The sequence below is a fragment of the Populus alba genome, chromosome 6 (assembly GCF_005239225.2).
Source record: "Populus alba chromosome 6, ASM523922v2, whole genome shotgun sequence".
Taxonomy (NCBI): Eukaryota; Viridiplantae; Streptophyta; class Magnoliopsida; order Malpighiales; family Salicaceae; genus Populus; species Populus alba.
In genome coordinates this window covers 205,464-233,364 of record NC_133289.1, presented here as the reverse complement: position 1 = coordinate 233,364, position 27,901 = coordinate 205,464, and the positions used below count along the sequence as shown (strand labels likewise).

Genomic DNA, 27,901 nt, shown 5'->3' with positions numbered 1-27,901 from the left:
CTGCCGTCCAAGGCGAAGAAGGACACCAATCACAAGTAGAAGAGTTCCCTTAAAAGAGAGGGACGCACACACACGTACCTACCTCAATAAAGAAAGGGACTCTTTAATTGATAAAAGCATATATAGTTTTGAAACTTGATAAATTAATCTAGAACGCAGTTAATTTGAGCTGTATGTAAGTCTGATTGAAGAAAAATAAAAAAAAAAAAATTTGGTGTAACTTGATAAGTTGGCCTGACAAAACTGGAATTACAAACTTGTTAATTTTTTAATTTTTTTTTATTAAAATAAATCATTTTGATTTTAAATTTATCTGATTAAAATTCAGAATCCCGAACCTTAAACCGGGTTAGGTCTTAAAACTATAATAAAAAGTGTATTTTTTTTATTTTGTTAATAAGTTACAAATATAGAAAATCATTTTTAAAATCCTTTAAAAAAACTTGATCTTGACATGTGAGTTGATTTAAAAATATTTTTAATAATTCAAAATAAAAAATAACAATAAAAACGTTTAATAAATTTCACTCGCTAACACATTCGTACTAGAACATATTATATACACAACAAAAATTATTTTATTTAACCTTTCTCATGATAAAAAAGAACTCTACATTTCTCTATTATTATTATCATTATCATTGTTATATGTTAAAATAAATGGTTAGTCAAAATGACCCACCTGCTTCGTAAAGTCAAACATCATACGCGCGATCTTACAATAAGAAGTAAGTCTTAAAGACAGACAAGAAAAGTCTTCATCCTCCCCTTTCTTTATAGTTTTTCCTTATAATTTCCTCATTTTGTTTTCAATTCTTTTTAGGGTTTACCTTTCAATCCAAAATAAATAATCTTTCCCTCCTTCAATTTATTTCTATCTCTGTTTATTTGCCATTGTTTGTTTCTGGATTTATTATTGTTAAAGTCTTAATCTTTAGCTAAAATTCATTTTAATTACACTGTTAATCACATTATTTGTCTTTGTTTCCTTATTAGATCACAACTATTATAAGATTCCAAGAAATTTCTTTTTCAAAAGGTTTCAGTCTTGATACTCTTTTTTCTCCTCCTAAACCCTCTTTTTCTTCAAGGTTAGTTTCATAACAATCCAAGAAGACCCTTTTTGTGGCTTATCATTTCAGGCTCGTGTAAAATCTTTGTAAGTTGTAAGGATTTTGCGTTAAAGAGAATTCTGGGTTTTGTCTGTTATTGTCTGAAGTTTCTTGTAAAACTTGTTTGATCGGTTCTTTCAAATAAGAAGCGCCAAAAAAGACTTCTTTTTGGTGGTGCTGTTGTATTTTTGGGTTCAAATATTAGTGGGTTTAATTCAGTTTTTATTTTTATTTTTTACACACATACACACACGCACTAAAGTTTAAGCCTTTTGTTTGTGTATTATGGGAGGAATGAAGCTTGTGGTTCGTCTAATAGAGGCAAGGAGTTTGCCACCAACGGATCCAAATGGATTAAGAGATTCATATGCCAAGTTACAGTTAGGAAAGCAGAAATTTAGGACAAAGGTTGTAAAGAAGAACTTGAACCCAAGCTGGGGAGAGGAGTTCAGTTTTAAAGTGGAGGACTTGAAGGAGGAACTTGTAGTTGGTGTCTTGGATGAAGACAAGTACTTCAATGATGATATTGTTGGGCAGATTAAGGTTCCAGTTTCGCAAGTTTTTGATGCGGACAATCAGTCACTTGGCACCGTTTGGTACTCACTGCAACCCAAAAACAAGAAGTCCAGGTTCAAGGAATGCGGTATGTTGATTCCTTGTAAACTAAACTCTTGCCTTCTGTTGTTTTGTCAATTCTGTGCTTTAGTGTGTATTACCTTTTTGAATGTATATGACTTGTGGAAGCTATTTGGTCCTCTTGTAGTAGCAATGCTTGGGTTTATTTCTGTGCTTTCCATCTTAATCTTCTGTCCTTAGCTAAGGTTGTATCCTGTTTGACTTTAGAGTTTTGATTGAGTTGTGTGTAGTTGATTCTGATATTTTTTTTAACCTAGTTTAAGATCTTGCTTTGTGGATGCAGTTAAGAATTCAGATTGTGCAGTACTTGTTTAAAATGTTGTCTTGACACATTTGATGTATAACTCATCTTTTATTTTCTCCAACAGGTGAGATTCTTTTAAGTATATGTTTTTCTCAATCTTTTCCTGACTCAAATTGCAATGCTTCACAATCGAAGAAGAATGTGGATGTAACGCTATCTCCGTCTAGGTCTTTTAATGGGACAAACAACTCATCCCCAGCAAGATTAGAAGAAACTGCTTCCTCAAAAGAAGAGAAGTTTTTTGCACAAAAGAACTTAGCTGGAAGAATTGTTCAAATATTTAACAAAAATTCAGACGTGATTTCAGTCACTACAAGTAGAAGCACTGAAATTTCAGAGCAGTCAGAAACTGATGGATCTGAGGTTTTTGATGATAAGGCTGAGGACCAGTCCTCTTCTGGCAACTTTGAAGAACTTATGAAAGAGATGGAATCTAGAGATGTAGGAAGTGAAGTTCCAAATAACCTACCAGGAGGAATCCTTGTAGACCAATCATATGTGATTTCACCCCCAGATTTAAACTCCCTTTTCTTTTCACCTGATTCAAATCTTGCCAGATTGTTGTCTGACTTTGTGGGAAATTCAGAACAGCAATTTGGTCCTTGGAGATTTGAGAATAGTAGTGAGAGCTTGAAAAGAGTAATTACTTACGTAAAGGCACCAACCAAATTAGTTGGTGCTCTGAAAGCTAGTGAGGAACAAACTTATCTAAAAGCAGATGGGAAGATATTCGCTATTTTGATCAGTGTGAGCACTCCGGATGTAATGTATGGTAGCACCTTTAAAGTTGAATTGCTTTACTGCATTACTCCTGGCCCTGAGTTGCCATCAGGAGAGAAAACTTCACATTTGGTTATATCCTGGCGCATGAACTTTTTACAAAGCTCCATGTTTAAAGGTATGATAGAAAACGGAGCCCGTTCAGGCCTAAAGGACAGTTTTGAGCAAGTTTCAATTTTTTTATCTCAAAATGTTAAGCCAGTTGATTTGAAGGACTTGGGATCTAGTAAGGAACAGGTTCTGGCTTCATTGAAGGTGGAACCCCGATCAGATGGGAAGCTGGCCATACAATATTTTGCTAACTTTACTGTAGTCTCTGCAGTTTTTATGACATTGTATGTGTTTGTGCACGTCTGGCTAGCTGCACCCAGTGCAATTCAAGGGCTTGAATTTGTTGGGCTTGACTTACCAGATTCAATTGGTGAAGTCATTGTGTGTGGTGTCCTGGCTCTTCAGTGTGAAAGGGTGTTAGGGCTCCTTTCACGCTTCATGCAAGCTAGAGCTCAAAAAGGTAATAGTCAAACCTTTTACTCCCTCTTTTCTGCAGGTCTTAATAAACTATTCATAAACTACACAACTCTACTGTCTGTCTCAGGCTGAATGCCTGGGGTGTCTATATATTGTTTAACTATTGTTTGTTTCGAGCAGCAGTTAGTTAATTTAACTTTATATTGTTAGTCTTGCTGTCATTTGATTTTTTCCTGTGTATTTAACAGGCACCGATCATGGAGTAAAAGCACAAGGAGATGGCTGGGTGCTTACGGTTGCCTTGATTGAGGGAAGTCATTTGCCGGCTGTTGATTCTAGTGGCTTCTGTGACCCATACGTGGTATTCACGTGCAATGGGAAAACTAGAACAAGCTCAATCAAGTTTCAGAAATCTGATCCTCTGTGGAATGGTCAGTATGTCCTATATCAATTTTCCATTTAGATATGCATTTTTTCCCCTAAACTGTTATGCAATTGTATGAATCATGCATTGAAAGGCTTTTAAATTCTGTGAAAAAGATGATTCAAACCATGTTTTAATTGATCATCTTGATAAAACACCTTGAATGTTGCAGAAATATTCGAATTTGATGCCATGGACGATCCTCCTTCTGTGCTGGATGTGGAAGTTTATGATTTTGATGGGCCTTTTAATGAAGCCATGTCCTTGGGACATACAGAGATTAATTTTGTAAAATCTAATTTATCAGATTTAGCTGATGTGTGGGTTCCTCTTCAAGGAAAGTTAGCACAAGCATGTCAGTCTAAGCTGCACTTAAGGATTTTCTTGAACAATACGAGAGGTAGCAATGTTGTTAAAGAGTACTTAAGTAAGATGGAGAAAGAGGTGGGGAAGAAGGTAAATAGTTGGCTGTTCTGCCCTGGAGTTTCAATTTGTTAATGCACTGTACATCTTGTGTGTGTTCTGTTTGTGATCTGTTACCTACATAAATTGTTAATGGGATTTTGTAGATAAATTTGCGTTCTCCCCAAACAAATTCAGCCTTCCAGAAGGTTTTTGGGCTTCCACCAGAGGAATTCCTTATCAATGACTTCACCTGTCACTTAAAACGAAGGATGCCATTACAGGTGCTGTTGGTGTAATTATACATCTCAAGTTTGTTATCTATAAGTTTAAATTTTGCTCCTTCCTAAGCTTTTTAGTATGACTTGTGACTGTATCTTGCAGGGTCGGCTGTTTCTTTCAGCAAGAATAATTGGATTCTATGCAAATTTATTTCGGCAAAAGACTAAATTTTTTTTTCCTTTGGGAGGACATAGTTGATATCCAAGTTGATACTCCTACTCTATCATCAATGGGTAGTCCAATTATTGTTATAACTCTCCGACAAGGCAGAGGTATGGATGCCAGGCATGGAGCAAAGACAACTGATGATGAAGGGAGGCTGAAGTTTCATTTCCAGTCTTTTGTATCTTTTAATGTAGCAAATAGGTAAATAGCAAATGTTATATAGGACCTTTGGTCTTTCTTTTACTGAAAACTACTTTATCATCGTAACTGAAAATAATGGATAGGAGCAGGACGACTGGGACACAGTATTCTAATCTTCTGGTTTTTTTTTTTCTTTTTGCACTGAATAGGACAATCATGGCTTTGTGGAAGGCCAGATCATTGAGTCCTGAACAGAAGGTGCAAATAGTTGAAGAAGAATCAGAAACCAAATTCCTTCAAACTGAGGAGAGTGGGTCTTTCTTGGGTCTTGAGGATGTCAGCATGTCTGAGATTTATTCTTATTCCCTTTCTGTCCCTGTAAGCTCTCTTTCTCTCTCTTCCAATTGTATGAGCTTGCATGCATATTATTCATACATGCCATAATCATGCCTATACATTTTGGATTTGTTTATCTTAGTCTGCACATTGTGAAAATATGTGTTTGTCTGATCGTGGATATTGTGTTTTAGATCAATTTCTTATCGGAGCTGTTTGGTGGGGGTGAATTGGATCGTAAAGTAATGGAGAAAGCTGGTTGTCTTACCTATTCTTCCACCCCATGGGAGTCAGTGAAGACTGATGTATACGAGAGGCAATTATATTACAGATTTGATAAGCACGTATCTCGTTTTGGAGGAGAGGTCACAAGTACACAGCAGAAATACCCCCTCTCTGATAGGAAAGGTTGGATTGTCGAAGACGTTATGACTCTTCATGGAGTTCCCCTGGGTGACTTTTTTAATGTATGGCTAGAAACTTGATTAACTCTTCTCCCCACTTCTGGCTTTTATTTTCTATTTGCGGTGTTCTTTCTTCCTCATAATTGATAACTTCAACTTTCCTTCATCTTTTTTAAGCTTCACCTGAGATATCAAATTGAGGATTTTCCCTCAAGACTGAAGGGCTGTCATGTGCGTGTATCCACTGGAATCGCATGGCTGAAAAGTACCCGGCATCAGAAAAGGATTTCAAAGAACATCATCTCAAGTCTGAAAGATCGTCTGAAGTTGATATTTAATGCAGTTGAAAAGGAGTTTGAAAACAGATAACGAATGGTTTTCGGGCTGCTTCTCAATATTTTATATGATGGGGGCGTAGTTGGAGATGGCTGATTGTTCGTATACACCTTCAACACCAAACCAACTCTCTCTGTCCATTTTCATCGGGGTAGTGATATCGGTTTTAGAGATTGAATGACAGTTCATGATTGTGTATCCCAGCCATGTCCTCCTTTCTCTCCACGTTGATGTTGTTGCACCATTTTGTTCGATCTGCCCTCGTTTGGTTTGAACCCAAATTGGAGGAATCGTGGGACTTGAGAGTTGAACTTAATGGAGACTAGTTTAGCTCTTCCACTTTTGTAGACATTCTAAAATGATATCGAGCCCCTTGCTATAACCAGCTCTGTCAGCAGCAGAGTTATATATACATACTCTCTGTAAATGTAGATAATCCAGAATCTCAACTGACTAGAACAGCTTGTGCAGTTTCTCCTGATATTGCCAAGGATTTATTTTTATGTCTTCATCTTTATTTTTCTAACCAAACATTATTTTATCCAAGTTTTGTTGATGTTGAAACATTAACCAAACACAATCTTAATTATTATCTTAACCAAATACAACCTTAATTATGATCATTGGATTACTTATGAGGATGGTTGGTGATTACAGGGTCTCAAGGATATTTTATCTCGTAAAACTTGAAAAGAAAAAAAACTGATGAAAGCTGATTTTATATTTTCCTTTTTAACTAAAAATACAAAGTCAAAAAAAAGAAAGAAGGAAAGCTTCATTATCATCGCTTGATTCTTAATTTAAGCAACAAACAACAAAGTTGTCTCTACTTTCCTACAAGGCCTAAATATAACTTTGAAGGAGCAACTTTGTCTAGTATGGAATAAGTTTTTGGATGAAATTGATAAAAAATAGATAATTTCAGATGAAATTGAGAATTAAGTAATGATACTTTATGATGGAATGGAAAATGAGTTTGAGCAAAAGAATATAATTGGTATAAAACTAAACATAGGGACAGTTTCTGTAAACTAAAAAAGAGAAGCAAAATCGAAGGCACAAAACATTAAAATTAAAAGAAAAGAAAAGCGAAGCTTGAAGGAAGCAGCTTTGTTTCTGTGCTTGGGGCTGGCTTTTGCTGCTGCGTGGCTCCCCCCCTCCCCCTCCCTCCATAGCTAACACACTCTAACATCCCAGAAGAAACAGCTTCAGGTAAACTCCCAAGAACCCAACTCCTTGTTTAGATTAGATTTCATTAAGCTTAGAAAAGACGAATTCTTTTTTGCCTTCTTAATTAATATCTGATCAAGGGATCGATTTATATCCTTTTCTCTCTCTTTATTGTCTATTAAATATTCCTACTGTTAGTTCATTAAAAAGGTTCATGTAAAGTTTGCTTCTTTGGAATCCAAAATCTTTGGACCGATAGCTATGTGAATGAAATCTGGGTGTTTTGATTGACAAGTGTAGTTTTTTAGTTACTGTTGTCTATAGAAGATAAGCTAGATCTCTATTATATTGTATTTGAATTTAGGGTTTTGGGTGCAAGGGTCTGGTCCGGCCTTAGCTTGTTGATCGGTTTCATTTGAAGGATATGCAAATTTGAATATCTGGGTTGGTTTCTTTTTTGACGCTACAGCCACATTGCAGTCCTGGTTAGCTGAGGAATCTTATTGAGGAACTATATTTGATATAATCAGGGGGGGACAGAGAATGTATGGTAGAGCAGGTCTTGAGAGATTTAAAAAAGCTGAATCTACTGAACCCTTCTCAGTGTCTGTCAATTCAGCTCCCAAAACCACTACACTACCTGCTGCTAAAACTGTTACACAACCCCCGGTTCAGTATTCACAATCTAAGGCACAATCCCAGTTCCGAGACCAACCTTATGCTGCTCAAAAACCTGAGGTGCCAGAAGCTGGGCCATTGTTGGGGAATACTCAGCCAGTGACACAAGTTGGTGGAGGGCAGTCAACTTGGCAGCCACCAGATTGGGCAATTGAGCCTCGAGCAGGAGTTTATTATCTTGAGGTTTTGAAGGATGGAGAGGTTCTTGATCAGATTAATTTGGATAGGCGGAGGCATATCTTTGGGAGGCAAATTCCTACTTGTGATTTTGTGCTTGATCATCAGTCTGTTTCACGCCAACATGCTGTTGTAATTCCTCACAAGAATGGAAGGTTAGATCCTTGCTCTAGTTTTTATTGATGCTGCTTTGCTTGGCCTCTTGTTCTAGTTCTGTATAATTTCTGCCTTTGAACATCGTTGTGATTTTTCTTATAATTGTCATCATCATATATGTTATGGGCTATGATGTTCCTGTATTAAGCATATGAGTGTGCTGAATATGATGGTTCTTTCACTAAGAGTTGTTTGATCAGCTCTGGTACAGCCATGTAGTTAGGTACAAGTATGGCATGGACAAGGTAATGGCGATGGCAAAATAGAAACAAATAGTAATTACTAATTTTAACTGTGAAATGGAAACTAGATTGGTGTTTCCTATTGGTATCTGTTTCAGTTAGATGTTTCTCATTTAAGGATCGGGAATGTGAAGCTAAAGTCAATTTTGGAGAAGGTTTATAGCTAAATGATCTGGATTGCCAATTCAGTAATGTTCATCATAGCTTTCTTAAGCTCACAAGTTTCGTAACTCATGCGCTTCTCATCTTCTGCAGCATATTTGTGATTGATTTGGGGTCTGCACATGGAACATTTGTGGCAAATGAGCGGTTGACCAAAGATACCCCTGTTGAGCTGGAAGTGGGGCAGTCTTTGCGGTTTGCTGCATCAACACGAACTTATGTCCTGAGAAAGAATGACGCAGCTCTTTTTCCTCATCCTCCACCACCCTCAGATATTAACATACCACCACCTCCTGATCCATCTGATGAAGAAGCTGTTGTAGCATATAATACTTTTTTAAATCGTTACGGTCTAAATAAGCCTGATCTATCAACTAAATCAAGTGAATCCAGTGATTCATTAAGCAGAAGACATGATGACCTGCAGTTGGAGAGAGCTGCTAAGAGAATCAAGAAAGCAAGGGTTGTTTTCAGGGATCAAGTTGGGGGTGAGCTGGTTGAAGTTGTTGGTATTTCAGATGGTGCAGATGTAGAAACAGAGCCTGGTCCAATAGGTGTAAAAGAAGGAAGTCTTGTTGGAAAATATGAATCTCTTGTACAGGTTACTGTAATACCCAAAGGTCAGGAACAATTCTCAGCAAAGGAAAACAATGCTTCACAAAAAGGTGTCACTAGTAAATTACAACAAGTCTTGAATACGGTTAAAACTGCTCCAAAAATTGGGATGTACGATGACCTTTATGGAGAATCATTTGCTGGAAAAGTGGGTTCTTCCTGGGCATATTCTTCTGATAGTTCTGCTGGTAATGCAGCTTCTCCAACTAAAGATGGCCAAGGGAATGCCACTGGTTCTTTGAGTGGAAATCCTCAAAATAACTTGAGCGTTTACGATGATGATGATTTATTTGGTGACTAGTTGAAGCGAGGGAGCACATTGTTGCCACACCATGTCCCAAGGTAACAGCCATTAGAGGCCATTGTTTCCCATGTAATTTGGAAATTTTGTTGTATTTTACCAGCAATTTTTTTATTCCGTGTAATGGCAACTGCTCATTTGGGCAATATTTTGCAACTCACCTGGACCTCTTAGCCTTCAAACTTGTGTTAACCTAGAGGAAATGGAGTAGAATCAAGTCGTGGCCAGTTTATTGGCTGCTTATCAAACTCTTCCGTGGTGATTCATCTCCTACTTGATGTGCTTGCACTATGCATATTGGTGCTAGGAAGCTCTTGGTAATTTGGCAAAGGTACTGACAGTAGAAACATCTCCTCTCTCCCGGAACAACTTGAGCTTCCTCCACGGTCATTTCCTCATGTTCTTATTTCAGCGTTGTCCACGCAACACATTGGCACCATGGGATTTATATTGAATGACATAAGGTATGGATAGACTACAGTGTAGCTCGTTTTCGTGGTGAGGACAAAATCTAGGGTTAACTACTTCATCCTAAGGTCAGAAGATTGAAGAATTTTATTTTTTGTTTCCTACTCTCTTCGATATCTATACTAAAACTCAAGCGCAATGTTTCTCTTTTTTCTCCAAATTTTAGAGCAGTGATCACATCCTGAACTCAAAGAAGATAAAGCATGAAAATGACATAAGAGTGACCGAGTGCTTTGAAAGCATTTAATTGACTTTACTGTGAATGTTATCATCATCTCAACTCGAGTCGAGAGTCCGTTGAAGGGAGGAAAAAAAAAGAGATTGTTGTGCAGCACTACTTTCTGGATGCCATTATAGTTTCCACTTATAATATATTGGTTTGCATCATCTTATCGTATATAGTAATGATTTTCTTAGCTCCTGAAAATGGATGTTCCAAAAAATTGAGTAATTGACAGCTTTGTTTTTACTCTCAAGGGAAAGTATCTCCACAATTTCCTGCAGAGAGCCAATCTAATTACACCAAGTGTTTTTCTGGCTATTGCTTAAAGCAAGGAGCCAGCATTCATTTTTCAGGGCAATAGACTGAAAAGGCTCCGTGGATGATCCCACACACAATATTCATCATCACGTCCTTTTCCTCTGAAAGAATGTTGGAAACTAAAACAGGAGAGTGTTGCTCTTGGATGCACAGACATGGCATGGGATTCAAAATTCAACGGTGAGAAAGAGATGCAAAGCTGACTTGCCACCATGGACTCCGTGAATGTTAGGCTCACTTGCCACGATAGAAGACCATGCGGTGGTTGGCTGCCCAAATGTGAGAAAAAAAGGGTTCCTCTTCTACTCTCCGGGACAATATTGTAGGGCCATATGATATACTAGTGGCATATACCTACTACCTCTGCCTAACCTTTCATTGAAACCGAGGTTTGCAGAACTTCCTCGATTGTCCTTGTTATCATGCTCTCTCCATGGATGTTCTATCTTTCTTCTTCCTTTTTTTTTTTTTTTTAAGGTTTTTCTTATTCATAATACATCCATGATTCATGTTTGCTATCAATGAAACTCTGCCACACACACACCCTAACACAGAAACTCTGCCATAGATGCCCTAAACCTAGCCTTGGCATCATGTTTTGCTGCCGACTTGGTAAGCTAAAAATCAACGGATCCAAGTTGTTGAAATGACAAGCTTGACAGATTCTCTCATGAGTAGAAGTTCGATCCATTACTACTACTTTATCCTGCAATGAGAAAAGGACGGGTCACTTTAACAAAACCTTGTATATTCCATCTAACTTGAAGAAAGGAGTTAATTTCTTTATCTCCTTCGTAGATCATAGGAATTTGAATCATATACCAGTAATATTTTTTGGTGCAATTTCTACATTATTACCAAAACTTACTAATCAAAATTAATCTAAAAAGTTTATATATAATTAAGGATGGATGTTGGATTAATTCATCCAAGGTTACATAATCAATAAAAGGTCGTTAGGCAAACAAAAGTAATTCAAGTCACACTGCTTCGTATAATTAGCATTATAGATAGTAAATTAGATCATTGGCAGGAGTGCTATGTTTAGGTTAATTTATTTTTTTTAATGTGAAAAAAAATATTTAGGTGTTATTAATATTTTTTAGTATAAATAAATTTAAATTGTGTAGAGATTTATGTGATGTGATCCAATTGATTATACGAGTTTAAAAATAATTTAAATGACCGATAAAAACATACTTTAACTCAAAATAAATATTTAAGATGATAATATATTGGATTGATTTGGGTTAATCTGAAATAACTTACCAATCCGATGTTAGGATAACCAAATAGAAAAAAATTCTCAATAAAAAAAAAATGATATGAGTTAATTCAAGTTAATTTGTCAAATTTGTGATCCGACTCATAAGATCAGGATAACCAAATAGAAAAAAAATTATAAAAAAATTATAAAATTTAATTATTAATCAAACTCAATTTGAAAAATAAAATTGAAAAAAAAACAAACATAAAAGACTCAAGTCAAATTCGTGATTCGAACCATAACACTAGGATAACCTTATCAAAATCGAACTAATATTATTTTAAGGCATAGCCCCCAATAAACTTAGTGTTAAAGGAAAGAATTGAAATTGAAAAATCAATTTTAAAAAAAAATAATTTTAGTATCAATTTAGTTTAACTTATAAAATTTATGATCCGAGTCGTGAGATAGGAATAACCTTGTAAAAAACAGACTAAAATAGTTTAATAAGCTTAATTTACAATCAAGTCAATATTGAAGTATCAAATTGAAATAAAAAAAATTAATTAGGAAAAAGAAAAAAAATTCGAGTCAATCCATCAAACTGATATTTTAATAATGAGACTATGATAACCTTATAAAAAAATATAAAGATAAATCTTTAATAAATATAATATTAAAGTATGGAATTAGAATTAAAAAAATAATAATTAAAAAAAATAAAAACAAGGAAGAAAACAAATACAGTAAAATTCCTTTTAAAAAAAAATAAAAATAAATTATTAATTGTTAACAGAAAAGCACATGAAGGAATGGTTAAGAGAGGGTCAAGGGGATAAACATATGCTACTTTCTAGCACAAAGTCAGATGGTCGGTTAGCTAGCTGCCCTTTTCAAAACTGAAAAGTAATCAAGGATGATGATGATGATGGTAAACATGTAATTGATTAGGCTCGTCTATCATCGCTGTCTTGTCATGACATCATCCACTTTGATCTCCAAATTAAAGACCAAAGTGTATTATTTTGTGTTTCTGTAGCTTTTACTGTTATCATTTGGTTAAGAAAAGTGATAAATTATATTTCTTTTTAATCAAGATCGATCGAGTTCTAAAGACAAAACACAACCATACAAAGCATCTTAACAGTTAAGACATCACATCCACCTCTTCGACTTTCCCTCCTCCCCTTGTAAGGACATGGAGTGGTGAATGGAGTAAAGAAGATGGATCCAAAAAAACACAATCTTTTTTAAATCAAAACAACAAAAAGAGGAGAAGGGATTGACGCGAGCACACGTGAAATGCTAAGCAGCAGATTAATGGTGGCATTGAAGACCGACGAGAACCGCTTGTCTGGTGTTCGGCCTCCAACAGTGCACAGCGGGCAAATCCTATCGTCCTCACCGGCTGCTATAGGAACCAGAGGAATCCAACGGCATAAGGACAGCACACGTGGCCGACATGCAAATCAAGGCAAGGACTAGATGAAAGAAAAGAATATCATTAAGCTAGCTAGTGGAGAGGAGCATGATGACGAATAGCACAGTGGTTCCTTCTTGCTTTGCTTGGTCCCACTTGTAAGACTTTTTTTTATATACATGTATATTTCCATTGTTTTAAAAAGGGACCGCAGTTGAAGAAAAAATATAAAAAAACTCTCTTTATTCGGTCAAGAACTCGTGGATTTTGTATGTTTTAAATTTAACTTCTTAATCCGTATTCGAAACCTTACATCTATTCGACTCCCATTTGAATTTTAAAACTATACATATCTCCGCTTCACATTCTTTTAAGATTAATTTTCATGTACAGAAATTCGATCCATGTTGCTAGGATATGATTTTTTCATGTGATTAGAGGGTTAGCAAATTCATAATTATGTCCAAGCATCTGAAATCAAACACAGACGTTCTAAAACAAAATTATAAAGTGTAGAAACAACATAAAATTCAATCCACTTCTTGTTCAAATATTCATGAGAATTTATCTCCTTTGAGGTTCTTAACCACAAGGCAAAACCAAATCATAATTGGTTAAATCTCTTAAAAGTGATAGGAGAAGCACTTTTTTTGGTAGCTATAAGCATTGTCCACTTGCATTTTGCATGCTTTCCGATAGATTAATCATAGAGCACCAATTTCCAGCATAAGAAAAGGTGACTGCTATCTCCTGTTTGCTCTCTCATTTTGCTTTTTCCTAAATCTTCTACCATATATAATATGCTTTTGATACATTACCATGTTGACTAATCCCAACCAACCACCCCCCCTCTCTATCCTCCACTAGTCTTGGTGAGGTGAGACATAGAGAGGAAGGAGAGAGACTCATTTTCTTCTCTCTTCTTGTAGTTGTTGCGAGTGTGTTGTCTTGCTAGTTGAGTTAACAGAAACCCGCAGTACCAAAACTTCCTCTTCTCCCTTTAGCCAGCAGGATTACATGCATGAAGCCTTCAAGTCATTTCTTGAATGTCACATACATATCTGCTTCTCATGTTTATGTACACTGATGGGCACCTGTTTGTTCCTGATTTATGTTTCCATGGTACTGCTGTCTTTGCTTCCTTTATCAATTATCAATCCAAGTTGGAAGAGTGTTGAATCTTCAGCTTTTCATCACTTGTGCAATTAAGGGTTCTGCTGCTGCTCGCTTGAAATCGAACAACTACTTGTGGACTGTGGTATGTCCACTCTTCTTGATATTTGCTTACATATGCTTCCTTCTTCATTATGTGAACAATTGTGTGTGTGTTTTTGCTTTGGTCCAGTCTCATTGACGATGACGATGACGATGATATACAGTGGTAGATAATTAAGTTGGTAAAATGGGAAAAATCGGGGTGATTTGATTGACAGAAATCTGCTTGACTCGTTATTATTGTCCCCCACTCAATAGCCAAAGCACAAAAGCTAGCTCAAGGTGCTTTTTTGTTTATATGCAGATTTTAGAGATTCTGTCACACTTTGGTTAGCTAGAGGATAAAAAAAATATGTATGGAAAAAGAAGCTTTACTGTATGCTTTGAATAAAATAATTCCAATAGAATATGGACAAGGAGAAAATTATAAAACCTTCTGGGACCTTACGGAAAAACTTCTGGGACCTTGTGGACAAGTTCCTTTATCAATTTCGAAAGGGATTGTTAACAGAAGTAGGAAAATGGAGTATCATAGTGGAAGGAAAAAATTTTGAATGTCAATAAATGATTCTGAATTGACATGAGCATTTCTTTTTTACTATTCGTTATTGTTGATGTTATTATGTAGTGTTTAGAAGAGAAAGCTCTTAAGGGCTTTGGGCTTCAAGTACCTTGGTGTTGTGCTACATTACCACCCTGTTTCTCTTTTCTCCACCACCTGTTGCTGCAGACCACTAGGTTAGATTTCAACCAATCTTTAAAAGCACCAGGACCAACATCGCATTCTTTCTGGACCACCAATACCTAAAGGTACAGTTTTTTGTTTCTAGATGAGGAGGGATAGGGAGATCATGTTCTTATTTTTATGGAGGAAATCACAAAAACTCGTCTACTCTCCATCTGTTTAGCTTTTGTTAGGCGTAATACTTCAATTGCCCAAGGGACACTGAGATATTTGGACTGCTGCAGAATAGGAAAGATAAACAAAAGCATATCAACTTAGATTGTGTAGTAGTTGTCTGCCTAGAGAAAATTAAATCGAGTCTCCAAGTCATAGTGACCATAGTTACTTTTATTTCATTATGATGGAAGTTCATGTCTCTTTCTTCCTAGATGCCATCCATGTTTCACATAAGATATGGTTTGAAGAGATTTGATTGCATGCAGTGTCTGTCTATATTTCTGACTTCATGTCACCAAATTATACATGGCAGCATCATTTCATATCAATTAAGCTAAGTAACACTGTTTATTTTCTTGCCATCAATTTTAATTCCCTGAGCTGTCGATCAGTTGAGCCTATCCTCCTCTTGCTTTATTGTGAGATGCTCTAGAGCAATTGAGTGGTCAACTACTTCAAGAACAGGGTTGGTGTGAGATTTAATGTTCTATGTTATTACCCCTATAAAGAAACCAAGGCAAAGGAATCTTTAATTTAATTCCTAGGTTTCAACAGATTCACAAATTTACCTCTCACTCAATTTGGTTAAAATGGAAAATCTATTTATTACTCATCCGCCGACAATCAACCTGTTTTTAAGCAAGGAAAAAGACACTTTTTGCCTACAAAGTGGCCTTCTGCATCAAAGAGTAAAGAATCAGCACCGCCAATACTTTTAGCTCTGTCTATACTTCCTGGAAATAAGAAAAGGAAAGCACCCCTGAAGTGGCTAGACACACAACTCCATTATTTATGGACTATATGCTTTGATTTGGTTGCAAGCCATAAAAGGTCAAGAATCACTTCATTTTTTCTTTTCCTAAACTAGTTGGAGGACATGCTTAGGCAATGTAATTAGGAGCCATCAAACATCATAATAGTTATGGTAGGTATTTGCTCAACCTTTCAAATTCCAAGCATGATTATGAGTTGGAGTGTTATTGTTTGCCCTCTAAGTGGTTTGTCAGATAAAATTATCAAGCATCTCCTTTTGACATGGAATGTTTAATTTCTGAGTTGAAACTTTAGTGTTTTTCCATCAATCTTTAGGATCTTCCATTTATCACATGCCTACAATATTACAGCTACAAAGTTTACTTGCTGGGAATATCATCGGACCAATTTTCATGCATCGAGACTACTTGAATACATCTGTTACTTTACCTATATATAGTTATTTTTAACAGTATATAAGGTTAATGTGTTTGCGTGGGGACTGGTGTGGTAGGTGAGGTAATTGCTGAGGCAGAGCCACACATTTACTGCTTAAAGGGGTTTTGGATTCTGCCAAATCATATATTTCAGTCTCTTATGAGGTATATCTGTCAGCATTTTAGCACAACAAGTACAAAATCCCATGCCTAAACTTGTAAACCAGTGAGAGTTCTTGCCTTGCTGATTAAGCATTTGATCAACTTCAACCACCAAATTAACTTTTAGTGGACCTGACAAAGATATAAACTAGAGAAATTTTTGCATGATCTAGGGTGCCAAAGAAACTGCTTCTGTTTCCTGTAAAGATTCTTCTTCTAGCACCATCCTCTTCTCTCTAAGAGCCTGACAGCACCGTCCTCTTCTTCTGCTGTTAAATGGCTTGTCTTGTAGGGTTCTATACAGAAAAACGTTGAATATGATGGGGCCCTTGTTGGATTAAAAAGGTTAGGTGAGGTAAGGCCTACATGCCAATTACATTTTAAAAGTGTTCAACTCTCTGTGTTTAACACTTTTGCATGCTAAAGCTGTACAGTTATGTGGATTGACATGTCTTTCATGAATTGTGATCCTCTCTTCTTCCACCATCTCAGTTTCTCTTGCTTTTCTTCCTCGTGTTTTTGATAATTTTGGCCATAACTGTGAAGCCACTGCATGGTGATGAATCTTTTTCTCAAAAATTAAATGTTTCTTTATGAGCTGATGAAGTTGTTAGATTACTGCCCTTGTGCCCTGTCAATCATTGTGAGTATGTCCTAAAAACCCTCTAAAATTTTCCCTTAATTAGTGACTATTTGCATGTTTAATCCAATCATATTTTGCAATTTCCCCTTTGATTTTCTTTTTACCAATTCACTTCAATATGTTTTGAAAATTAGTATTCTTTTTTCCTTAACTTTTTTTCTACAATTTTTTTTTTTGACATTTTCCCAACATTTTTCTCAGGTTTGATTTTCCCAATTTTAATTCCAGGCAGCAGCAAGTGAAGATGGGAATTATTCAGCAGAAAAGTAATTAACATTATTGAAAGAGAAAAGATATATAAAGAGATTTTCTTTTTTAGCCAAGTTTCTGGCCTTCTTCTGTGTATTATGCCCTTCCTTTTAATACATTTCATTTAGAATCTGTTCTGAACAAAAAATAAATTAGAATTCATGAATCACCATTGCTGAACTAATTGAAGTATACAATGAATACATAGATTGCATTGGTTAATATTGTTTGATATACAAAATTCATGTACAAGTTACTATGGTTAATCACGGAGTAGTTTTCTGTTTACTAAATTGTATATAAACACATCCTGGATTTCTTTCAGGTAAGATCTCATAAGGGCATGCTCCATTGTTCTGAAGTTAAAATCTCTCACTGTCTTTTGATTAAAGGAAAAGAAAATTGCGAAAATGAAGTTTATGAAACTTGGGACGCGGCTGGATACCTTCTACACAGAAGAGGCTACCAGGTATGCTGGTCTATCGCTAAATTCTATTAGATTAAAGTTGCATATATCATTTGTGAGTTGTATTCAGTCATGTTGGTACTTTTGAATTGCAGGTCTGTGGTATCAGATATACCTAATGACCTTGTTATACAAATCAGCAACATCAATTATCTTCTTCATCAGGTATGATTTAGCCAGGGCATGTAAAATACAATTTCACTATTTAATCTACGTTTCTTGATTTTCTGAACCTTAAACTCATCCAAGATGACTTAGATTCTTATTAGTTTTACTGTTCTTAGCTGCAGTTTTCACTATTACCGAAGTGTGGCCTCTTACAAAGGCTGTGTGCAGATTCTGATGATTCAAGTACTGTTACCATACAGCTGCATGATATTCCTGGAGGGGAAGCTGCTTTTGAGCTGTGTGCTAAATATTGCTATGGAATAACAATCAATCTCAGTGCTCATAACTTTGTATCTGCATTTTGTGCTGCAAAGTTCCTTCGAATGACAGAAGCTGTTGAGAAGGGAAATTTTGTCCTTAAACTTGAGGCCTTCTTTAATTCCTGCATTCTAGTAGGTTGGAAGGACTCCATTATCACATTACAGACAACAGTCAAGCTAACTGAGTGGTCAGAGAACCTGGGAATCATCAGAAGATGCATTGATTCAATTGTTGGAAAAATCCTCACACCCCCTGCAAAGGTTAACAAATACCTTACATAAACAATCGCAGAACTGTTCTTTAGATTACTAATTCTTTTCAGGAAAATCATCTTTCTTTGCAGGTCACATGGTCCTACACTTACACTAGAACAGGGTTCAACAAGCAGCAGCAATTGGTTCCGAAGGATTGGTGGACAGAAGACATATCTGATCTTGACATAGACCTTTTCCGGTGCATAATTGTAGCTATCAAATCAACACATATGCTCCCACCGCAGCTCATTGGTGAAGCTTTGCATGTTTATGCCTGTCGTTGGCTACCAGATACTACAAAGATCACACGTCCGGAGAGCTCAGTGTCTCAGACTGATGAGGTTACAGATAAGCATCGGAAAATTCTTGAAATCATCGTGAATAAGATCCCATCAGATAAAGGGTCCGTTTCTGTCGGTTTCTTGTTAAGACTTCTTAGCATTGCTAACTACCTGGGCGCATCTACAGTTACAAAGACAGAACTTATAAGGAGATCAAGCCTGCAATTAGAGGAGGCAACAGTTAGTGACCTGTTATTTCCTTCACATTCATCCTCTAATCAATATTATTATGATATTGACATGGTTGCGGCAGTGCTAGAAAGCTTCCTGCTGCTATGGAGAAGAACATCACCAGCACCTACAGAAAACACCCAGTTTATGAGATCAATTAGAAAGATTGGAAAGCTTGTTGACTCTTACCTTCAAGCAGTTGCCACAGATATCAACTTGCCGGTATCAAAAGTTTTATCTGTTGCAGAAGCTTTACCAGATATTGCCAGGAAAGATCATGATGACCTTTACAGGGCAATAAACATTTATCTCAAGGTAAAGAAATTATATGCAATATACGTTACCAAGATAAAAAGCTCAAGTCCTGTTCAGCAACTCAATAATTTCCATGCCCTAATGCTCTTCATGTTTTATTTATCATACTATATTCATGCTTTTTTGTCTTCAATTAAAACAGAAGCATCCTGATCTAAGCAAGGCAGACAAGAAGCGTCTCTGCAGGAACCTAGACTGCCAAAAACTGTCACCAGAAGTACGTACTCACGCTGTAAAGAATGAGCGGCTACCATTAAGAACAGTTGTGCAAGTCCTATTCTTTGAACAAGAGAAAGGCTCAAGGGAAAATGATCATAGAATGCCAACACAGGAGCTTCTGCTCTCCAGAGGGAAACAGATACCGATAGTAAGGGACGAGCTAAGTAAGCTACAATTAGGCTCGTATGAACAGACCATCCGATCAGATGGAATACCGAGAACTCCAGCACCGTCCGAAAGCAGTACAAGAGATGATCAAAAACTGAAGAGACCTGACAAAAAGACACCGCTGGAAGCAGGAAAAAAAGGTGGTGAGAGAACAAATAGAGGAGAAGGAATCTAGAGGAGGAGGAAGCAAGATGAATACCAAGAAGATCAACAACAAAAGTGTATCAGGCCATAGCCGTTGTAAGAGTAGAGACAGGTTGTAGATAAATTTAGACCATCACATTTCCATTTTCGCTTTTCTTTCTGTAGAAGAAGGGTTTGATTTAGTTCACATCATTTCAATTACTATTAGTAGTGACACACAAAACAAAAGCAAACCCAAAAATACATAAAAATAGTATTCGAGATGGTAATAATAATTAGTTAGGAATCCCTACATCATAGTTAAGAAATATATATATGTTACAGACTAATAAACAAGTATTTTTAGCTTATCATAACAAGACATGTTGAATTGTTTCAATGAAAGCCTGGAGAAACAAGTTTAAATCTTTAACAATACAAAAGCATAATTAATAGCAAGAAGGGTATATAATGAATGAAGATAATGCTGGAAATCCAAGAGAATCCGTTGCCTATATTCACGCTCTTTAAAACCTGCTGCAACTCTGTAGTTTAACCAAAAGTTCTATCGACATGGACTTCTACAACCAATGTATGACCTCTGTGTGTGTTTGTGTACATACATTATGTAAACGTTTGAATAAGGTGAGAAGAGTTAATTCATTGTAAGCATATCAGTTTTAATCCTCTATATGCTAACTATTATATTATTATTTACTGGTTATTTTTTAAAATATTGTTTTAAAAAAATATATTGCAATAATATTTTTTTTATTTTTAAAATTGATTTTTTATATCATCACATTAAAATAATACAAAAACATCAAAAAAATATTAATTTGAATTAAAGGAAAAAATTAAAATAAATTAAATTTTTTTAAAAGCATTTTTAAAAGACAAAAACAAACATGCTTGAATAAGAAAATTTAACCTAACCTCAAATGAAAAAACAATTATCATCACCTAATTTTTATACAGTATAAAAAAAATCTAATCAATTTGTTTTTTCTTTATCATATGAAAACAAATCGATGGGTTTGGCTGCAAGTCGAATCCAATAACCTTAATAGCGTTGAGTCTGGCGGCCAAACCAAATCCAACATAATTTTTTGACTAATAAACGGAAAAGACAACACCTCCAAGTGCATCAAGACATAGACTCATTGCATTGTGGACCACATAATAGATATAGAGTGAATACAATAACTATAAGTAATTACACATGCACCCTTGAATACAATAACTATAAGTAATTGAGTTCAATGGTATTAAGGTCTTTTAGTTTTGATTTTCTTGTTAATTGTAGGTTTGATTGAAAGTGATAAAGTAATTTAATATTTAAATAATATTTTTGAATTTTAAAAGCTACTGGCACATTGGGGCCATTCACGTGCTTTGAACGGCGCGTGCAATGACTCCCAATGATAATAAATAGGCTTTCACGTAATAATTATTTTTCTCATTGTCTTCTCTTTCATTGTGGGTAGCATGTGTTGTAAAAAATAAGCAATGTTGTCGTAGTTTTAATTAGTGTTGTTATACATTTATCATGATCGGTTTTTTATATTATTTTAATTTTATTTTAATATCTAAATATTATTTTTTCATAAAAAAAAATAGTCTGACCATAATGAAACATGGACATCGAGGTCAGTTCTCCTAATTTTCAAATAAACTATATACTTACGATTTGTCAATATTGGATGTGGTAATATACTACTCTCAAGTATCATTTTCATAAACCATTATTATGATTAAGACTAAGCATAGCTAGATGGATAAACTTACAAAACTTAGCTTAGTCAGGAGCTCGTCGTAGACATGTTTTATTTAAAACAGATATCCTTAAAAACTCCATAACTTATATTTATCTAAAAATCCATAAATCAATTCACAATCCAAATCTTGAATTTGAAAAGTATTTGAGAGGGCCTCATTTTTATTTTTTATGCTTTTTAATACAAGAAAGTATTTTTAAATAAAAAATATTTTTAAAAAATAATTTACACTACAATACCAAACATATATAAATCTTTTTCATTATAAAATCTTAGGCATATACTTGTAATAAATTTCTTCCGAACAATAACATTTTTTTGTTTTTTTGTCTACAAGCCCACAAGGTTGTGACGAGGATCATCAGATTGTTTTAATCATAAACGTAGCTTGTTTGACATCTGTCTAAAAGCGCCCATGGATTCTGGCCTGGCTGCTTGCGTGCTTTCAATTCAGTTTTTTCCCCTCTTTTGTCAACAAGAATCATGATCAGTCTGCTAGCCATGAAAGCACTTGCATAAATTTGTACTAGTCCAGAACATCACCACCATTGCAGGACCAGCATTACCATGTGGTCTCGACCACAGCTGAATAAAGAGAGCCAACAACCTCCCTCGTAAGGCCGTGCCTCCACCTACTAAATGGGAGGTTTGGTTTGGCATCCATTTTTGGCTTAGCCATGCCTCCACCTACTAATACATGTAGCCAAAACCAAATATATATATATATATATATATATATATATATATATATATATATATATATATATATATATATATATATATATAAACAAGAAATATGTTTTAAAAAACACCTTGTTTTGCGAATTGGGTTTTATTAAATTAAGTTTAATTACATTAAATAAATCCCAACCACTCTCTGCGTGCTCAACAACCCCGTCTCTCCCTCTCTACATAATTATAATACTAATAAACTTTACCAAGAAAGAAAGAAAAGGAAATAGTAAGAGACATGAACAAGAGTCTTGACTTCTCTTCACCTTCCCTTCTTAACCTTCTTTCCTCTCGTTTGATTTTCTGAAAGGTAAAGTATTTTTCTAAATTATCCATCTCTACAGTTCCTTGTTTTCTCACCTATGTATTCTTGATTGTTTCTGTTTTTAATCTTGGATAATGATTTGATTTCTTATTAAAAGTCGTAATCTTTCTTCTGGGTTTTACTTGTCTTTTGTGGGCTAATGGTTCAATTGTTTGCTGTGTGTGGTTTGTGCCAAGTTTCGATTCTTAAGATGGCATTGAGTTATCGGATCAGAAAGTTTAGGTTTTTGGATCGGTTACATGTAATGCAATTGATGAATTGTTGCTTGTAGCTGTTATCATGGCTTCTGCTTGTTTATAGGTTTAATTATACCTGTGATTACATCCTTTGATTGATAGAAAGTGAATATTGATGTTGTAATTGAATTTTGCTGTGTTATCTGATTATTTATGAACAATTTCATTCTGAGCTTGAAATCTCTACTGCTGAAACAAAAGTGGGAGGGAAGGATTGATTTCAAAGGATTATTGAGGCGCCCTTGAAAGGTTAAACTAATAGGAGCAAGTTGTTAATTGCTATTGTATTCCCTAATAAGTCAATCACCCACCTTAAAAAGGCCTTTGAGTTGTTCCTAGGGGTGAAAAAATATTGATATGAGCTCCTTTAGGTTGAATGCTCTGCAGGGGGGCAGCAAGTGTGGCATATGCTCTAGACATTGTGTAGCCTCTGATAGTGTTTCTTGTTTGACAAGAGTATATGTGATGCAAGTTCCTAAGATTTTAAACATGTGAGCATTTTCATTTGCAGTGTTCCTCATTTTTTCTAGACATAGGTGTAGATAGGGTTTCCGAGATTTAAAAATACTATACTGTCAACTTGTCCTTTTCCCAGGCAATAGAACTTAAGAGTGCATCAATGTTCTATAGTCATCAGAACTTTCCTCTTAAAGGACAGTTATGGCATTTGAATGTATTGTTCAGAGTGCCATGTATATTTTTTATGGGCTTTTCAATATTGATGATGAATTTTGCTGTCATGTCTGGTTTTTTATGAATAAGTTCATTCTGAGCTTGGATTCTCATCCTCCAAAACAAGGGCAGGAGCTAAGGGTTGATTTCGAAGGACCGGGGTACCCTTAAAAGGTGAACTGATATGAGCGAATTTTGGGTTTAACACAGTCCATAATAAATCAATCCCCAACCTTTTTGAATGGCTTTCAAAATATCAACATGAATTTGTATCAGGAGTGAATAAACTTTTGATTTTAGCCTTTGAGGATGTAGGCTTTTTGGTGTGGTGGTAAGCATGAGGAATACTCTAGATTTGGCTGTTTAGCCTCAGACTAAACTTTGAGTATTTCATATCCTGTCTTGTTATCATTCTCTAGACACAAGTGTACATGTGTTTCCAAGGCTAATACACTAACATGTTATTTGACTATACAGTCTATGCTTCCTTTTCCAAGGCAATAGAATAGAACTTAAACCCGCATCGTAGTCAAGACTTTTCCCTTTTGTTTTCATGATTGCTTGCTGAATCAACAGTCTTTTTAACTAGAGTGCACAATTGAAGATGTAACTCTCTCTCTTTGCTCCAGGTATGGAGTGTTTTGACGCCTGGAAAAGATCATGGCGCAGTGCCTAGACAGAATAAAGCATTTTTGTGCTGCTGTAGCAAGCTGTTGTGATGCGGATTTGTATAAGCAAAACAAGGGGCTGGAAGATCCAGAAGCTCTTGCAAGGGAAACAGTGTGTATGTTACATCTTTTTATTAAATTTTCAGTTCTCTTTTTGGGAATTACTGTAGTATAGTTATTATCATTTAAATGTATGATTTGATCTGTCATTCAGTTACCTTTTGTTTGCCTTTGGAAATTGATAGTTTTAGAATCACCTCTCACATGTTCTCATGCATATGATTGCATGCATCAAATTCATATGGATTTTATAATTTCAGCTAGTCTTAGGATTTCTGGATTAATTGCAAAAGGCTGGTCTTTGAATTGAAAGGTTTCCCAATCATAAGATGCTTGTTCTTTCCAACTGCAGTTAGTGTGAGTGAAATTGAAGCGTTGTATGAACTGTTTAAGAAGATCAGTAGTGCAGTCATTGATGATGGGCTGATCAATAAGGTAACAAAAGTTGTGGCATTTGCCATTGTTCTAATTGAGCTTTTGACTTCTTGCACCTATGGAATTGGTTTTCAATTGCTAAGACTAGCCTTTTAAAGAGAGATGTCTTTCTTAATGCTTAATGTGTTGCTTCATCTTTAATGGTAGTTAATTGAAAGTTCTATAAATATTTGATTACAGGAAGAATTTCAACTAGCATTATTCAAGACAAATAAAAAGGACAGTTTATTTGCAGATCGGGTATCCTGTTCATCTTACCTCCAGAGTCAGTTGTTTCAATTTTATTTTCTTTTGATGCCTTTTCTCTTGTTTTGTCATCTTGCATTTCTTCATGTGTTTCCTATAATAGTATAAGACTTTCATTATGAAAATGCCTTCAATGAAGTTTGCTTATTAATGTCCCAAGTCTGAAATTTTGTAGGTGTTTGACTTATTTGACACAAAGCACAATGGATTATTAGATTTTGAGGAGTTTGCACGTTCTCTCTCTGTCTTTCACCCCAATGCACCAATTGATGATAAGATTGAATGTAAGTGTTGCTAGTATATGGAAAATGGATCAATTAGAGTGAAGGGGATCTGTAATTTGCATTTGATACTTGATATATGCCTCCCACCGCATCTTTGTTTTTATTTTCTTTCCTTTCTTCTTTTTTGGAGAGAGAAGATATTGGTACGGCCATTGTGGGGGAGGTTATTTGATTTCTGAACATCATACATGTGATCAATTACATTTTAATTCATAGTCCTTCATTTTCCTGTGATTTCACACCAGTGCTCTTAATCCTTACATATTGATGTTTCCTGCTGCCCTCATTTCACTTTCTTGCAGTTTCATTCCAACTGTATGATCTCAAACAGCAAGGACTTATCGAGAGACAGGAGGTACTTGTTCTGCTGAAGTGGAAACTCTGAAAACCTGCAATATTTAAGATACATCTGCTTTTATTTGACATCTGACTTGGATTATCAATTATAAACAACGAACTTGGATTATCAATTATAAACAACGAACAGCAGTCTATGATTTTTTTTTTAAATTCACTTCTTTTTCACTCTGTTGGCTAAATTGGATTGCTGCATTGTCCCTATATCATGCATTCGCGCACATGCATTCTCACACTGCTTTATGATGTTATGGCAGTTAAGTTGCAGAACAGAGAAAAAACTCTTTGTTATTTGTTGCCTTATTTTGTATCATTAAGAATTTGAGAAAAGAAATTAATTAAGTGAAACTGTCAATTACTGAAATTATAACTGGAAGTAAGCAGAATATGCAATTGTTTTAATTTATGAATAGAATTTAAAAAGTAATTTACCTATGAAGAACTTGAAAGGAAGAGATCAAGCACATTTTAGAAGTAAATGGAATATTGATTAACTGAGATATAAGAGTAGCTTTGCAATCAAAAATAAATTTAAAGCTTCTTGGAATTATTTACCCTGCTTAAAGTATGGCAACTTGACCACTTTTTAGTTACAGCCTTTATAATGATGGCCAATTTAATGCTTTTCAGTTTATAGTGGTTGTTCTTCTATGATACAAAAACATCTTTGCCCAAAATATTGCACATGCTCTGTGTTTATAGGACTTTCTTTGTACTACATAGTCATACCATGAATTTTTCGAAAAGTCAATCCTGCATATATTTGAAATGCACGTGTCAAAATTATTATGATCATCAAATTTCAATGTACAGGTAAAGCAAATGGTAGTGGCTACACTTGCTGAATCTGGTATGAATCTGTCAGATGATGTTATAGAGAGCATTATTGATAAGGTGTTCCCTTAAATCTAGTTGACTTATATATTGACGATGTTATTATTGCATAGCACCATATAAAAAGAGTTACAAAAGGAAAAAAAAAAAGAAACATGGGTGTTATATTACTGTTCTTGTTTATGTTAGACATTTGAGGAAGCTGATACTAAGCATGATGGGAAGATTGATAAAGAAGAATGGCGAAGCCTTGTTTTGCGACATCCTTCTCTTTTGAAGAATATGACTCTCCAATATCTCAAGTTAGTCATCATGTTATCACTAATGAATAGTACACAAATACGACTCTCCAATGCCTTGGAAGGATAGTAAGCAGAAAGAAGTCTTACTGTGTCTGAAACTAAACATCTATTTCATGTTTCTTGAACAGGGATATCACCACCACATTCCCAAGTTTTGTGTTTCACTCACAAGTTGATGATACCTGAGTAAGTTGTACTGATGCCGTTTAAATGAAATGTGTGGGGTTGTGTGCAAAGGGTTCCTAGATATAGGAGGAATGCAGTCTTGAGTTTTAGAAATGCAATGACTTGAGCATTCTCTCCATTTTGCATAGATTAGAATTTCTACCTGGAACAAATGGGTTGCGGTTGTTTGTTCTTTCATTTGTATGGGGGTTAAATTCCTCGGTTGCATTTAATTAAGCTTTGATTTAGTTTTTTGAGATTTTGGCCTCAGTTTAATTCTCTGCTCTCTACAAACTAGTCACTTGCTTGGCCTTTAACCTATTACAATGCCCATCTCTTGTAATGCCGTGCCATTAGCCATTATAATGCTGCTCTCCATGTACAAGAAAGAGAGACCTGTTGGATTCTTCAGGCTCATCAGGCTGTTGAAGAAATTGATTATCCTTGCAAGCTACCCAACAAGCAAGCATGCACGCAAAGAATGTGGTATTGTTAAATATTGTTCTGTTCTCTCCTTGAATTGGAAACGGTGGCCTTTTGCTTACCTGTGTACACTGCAGACTTTGATTTTTTTAAGTTATTAGAATGGCCTAAAAATCTTTATCATTTTAGATGTCTGCTATGCTTGGTTGAAGGATCCTGTTGACAATTTTTTTTTTTTTGGTATTTATTTGAAGTTTCACCACAGCCTAGTTCTTCAAAACCTAAAATCAAGGCTTGTCGTGTTAATGTATCTTGTATTAATGCCAAGAAATATCCTAAGACATTCTTATGTTAATATATCTTGTATTAATGCCAAGAAATATGTTTCTTTGATCCGAACAAGAATTTTATATCATGTTTTAACAATTTAATTACCTCAAAATCCGTCGTCAGAATGAATCGCAAAAGGCTAGCATCAAAAAACTAAAAAATCAAGAGAATAAAGCGTGGAGGATTTCATAGGGATCAAAATCTCTACCGCCTAAATTCCATTTCATTCCGCCTACTTTATTTTTGTTAAATGAGATAATCGCGCCGGATCGCCAATATCT

General features: G+C 35.4%; 4 protein-coding genes across 6 annotated transcripts; all 4 read left to right on the top strand.

The window, feature by feature from the left end:
* Positions 1-733: 733 nt before the first annotated feature.
* On the top strand, positions 734-6,299 carry LOC118032195 (C2 and GRAM domain-containing protein At1g03370-like). Its single transcript, XM_035036807.2, is given in 10 exon segments — positions 734-1,755; positions 2,117-3,343; positions 3,549-3,731; positions 3,897-4,180; positions 4,294-4,410; positions 4,511-4,576; positions 4,578-4,774; positions 4,924-5,092; positions 5,245-5,517; positions 5,632-6,299. Coding segments are annotated over 10 exon segments (3,066 nt in total). The 5' UTR covers positions 734-1,397; the 3' UTR covers positions 5,824-6,299.
* A 550-nt stretch (positions 6,300-6,849) lies between these two features.
* Positions 6,850-9,539, top strand: LOC118032198 (protein phosphatase 1 regulatory inhibitor subunit PPP1R8 homolog). Its single transcript, XM_035036811.2, has 3 exons — positions 6,850-7,002; positions 7,430-7,970; positions 8,469-9,539. Exons 2-3 carry the CDS (start codon positions 7,504-7,506, stop codon positions 9,289-9,291), a joined length of 1,290 nt encoding a protein of 429 aa, XP_034892702.1. The 5' UTR covers positions 6,850-7,002; positions 7,430-7,503; the 3' UTR covers positions 9,292-9,539.
* A 3,065-nt stretch (positions 9,540-12,604) lies between these two features.
* On the top strand, positions 12,605-19,996 carry LOC118032197 (BTB/POZ domain-containing protein At5g47800-like). Its single transcript, XM_073409938.1, is given in 11 exon segments — positions 12,605-13,085; positions 14,091-14,185; positions 14,771-14,952; positions 16,311-16,750; positions 17,240-17,304; positions 17,613-17,756; positions 17,849-17,918; positions 18,044-18,442; positions 18,526-19,263; positions 19,406-19,774; positions 19,776-19,996. Coding segments are annotated over 6 exon segments (1,773 nt in total). The 5' UTR covers positions 12,605-13,085; positions 14,091-14,185; positions 14,771-14,952; positions 16,311-16,750; positions 17,240-17,304; positions 17,613-17,697; the 3' UTR covers positions 19,914-19,996.
* A 2,330-nt stretch (positions 19,997-22,326) lies between these two features.
* Positions 22,327-27,473, top strand: LOC118032200 (calcineurin B-like protein 3). 3 transcript variants are annotated; one of them, XM_073409979.1, is made up of 9 exons: positions 22,327-22,593; positions 23,607-23,690; positions 24,146-24,300; positions 24,597-24,679; positions 24,860-24,919; positions 25,101-25,209; positions 25,512-25,564; positions 26,380-26,460; positions 26,590-27,473. In XM_073409979.1, exons 3-9 carry the CDS (start codon positions 24,177-24,179, stop codon positions 26,767-26,769), a joined length of 690 nt encoding a protein of 229 aa, XP_073266080.1. In that variant the 5' UTR covers positions 22,327-22,593; positions 23,607-23,690; positions 24,146-24,176; the 3' UTR covers positions 26,770-27,473. The 3 variants fall into 3 exon arrangements, with proteins under 3 accessions (XP_073266080.1, XP_034892705.1, XP_034892707.1); XM_035036816.2 differs by lacking the exon at positions 23,607-23,690 and having other exon boundaries at positions 22,338-22,593; positions 26,590-26,702; positions 26,831-27,473; XM_035036814.2 differs by lacking the exon at positions 23,607-23,690 and having other exon boundaries at positions 22,332-22,593.
* The last annotated feature ends 428 nt before the right edge of the window (positions 27,474-27,901 follow it).

Bases quoted from the DNA above. Each gene is read 5' to 3' on its own strand.
- LOC118032198 (XM_035036811.2), top strand. From the start codon at position 7,504: ATGTATGGTAGAGCAGGTCTTGAGAGATTTAAAAAAGCTGAATCTACT. The intron at 7,971-8,468 runs GTTAGATCCTTG...CATCTTCTGCAG, and splicing joins ATTCCTCACAAGAATGGAAG to CATATTTGTGATTGATTTGG.
- LOC118032200 (XM_073409979.1), top strand. From the start codon at position 24,177: ATGGCGCAGTGCCTAGACAGAATAAAGCATTTTTGTGCTGCTGTAGCA. The intron at 25,565-26,379 runs GTACTTGTTCTG...TTCAATGTACAG, and splicing joins GACTTATCGAGAGACAGGAG to GTAAAGCAAATGGTAGTGGC. The intron at 26,461-26,589 runs GTGTTCCCTTAA...TGTTTATGTTAG, and splicing joins TAGAGAGCATTATTGATAAG to ACATTTGAGGAAGCTGATAC.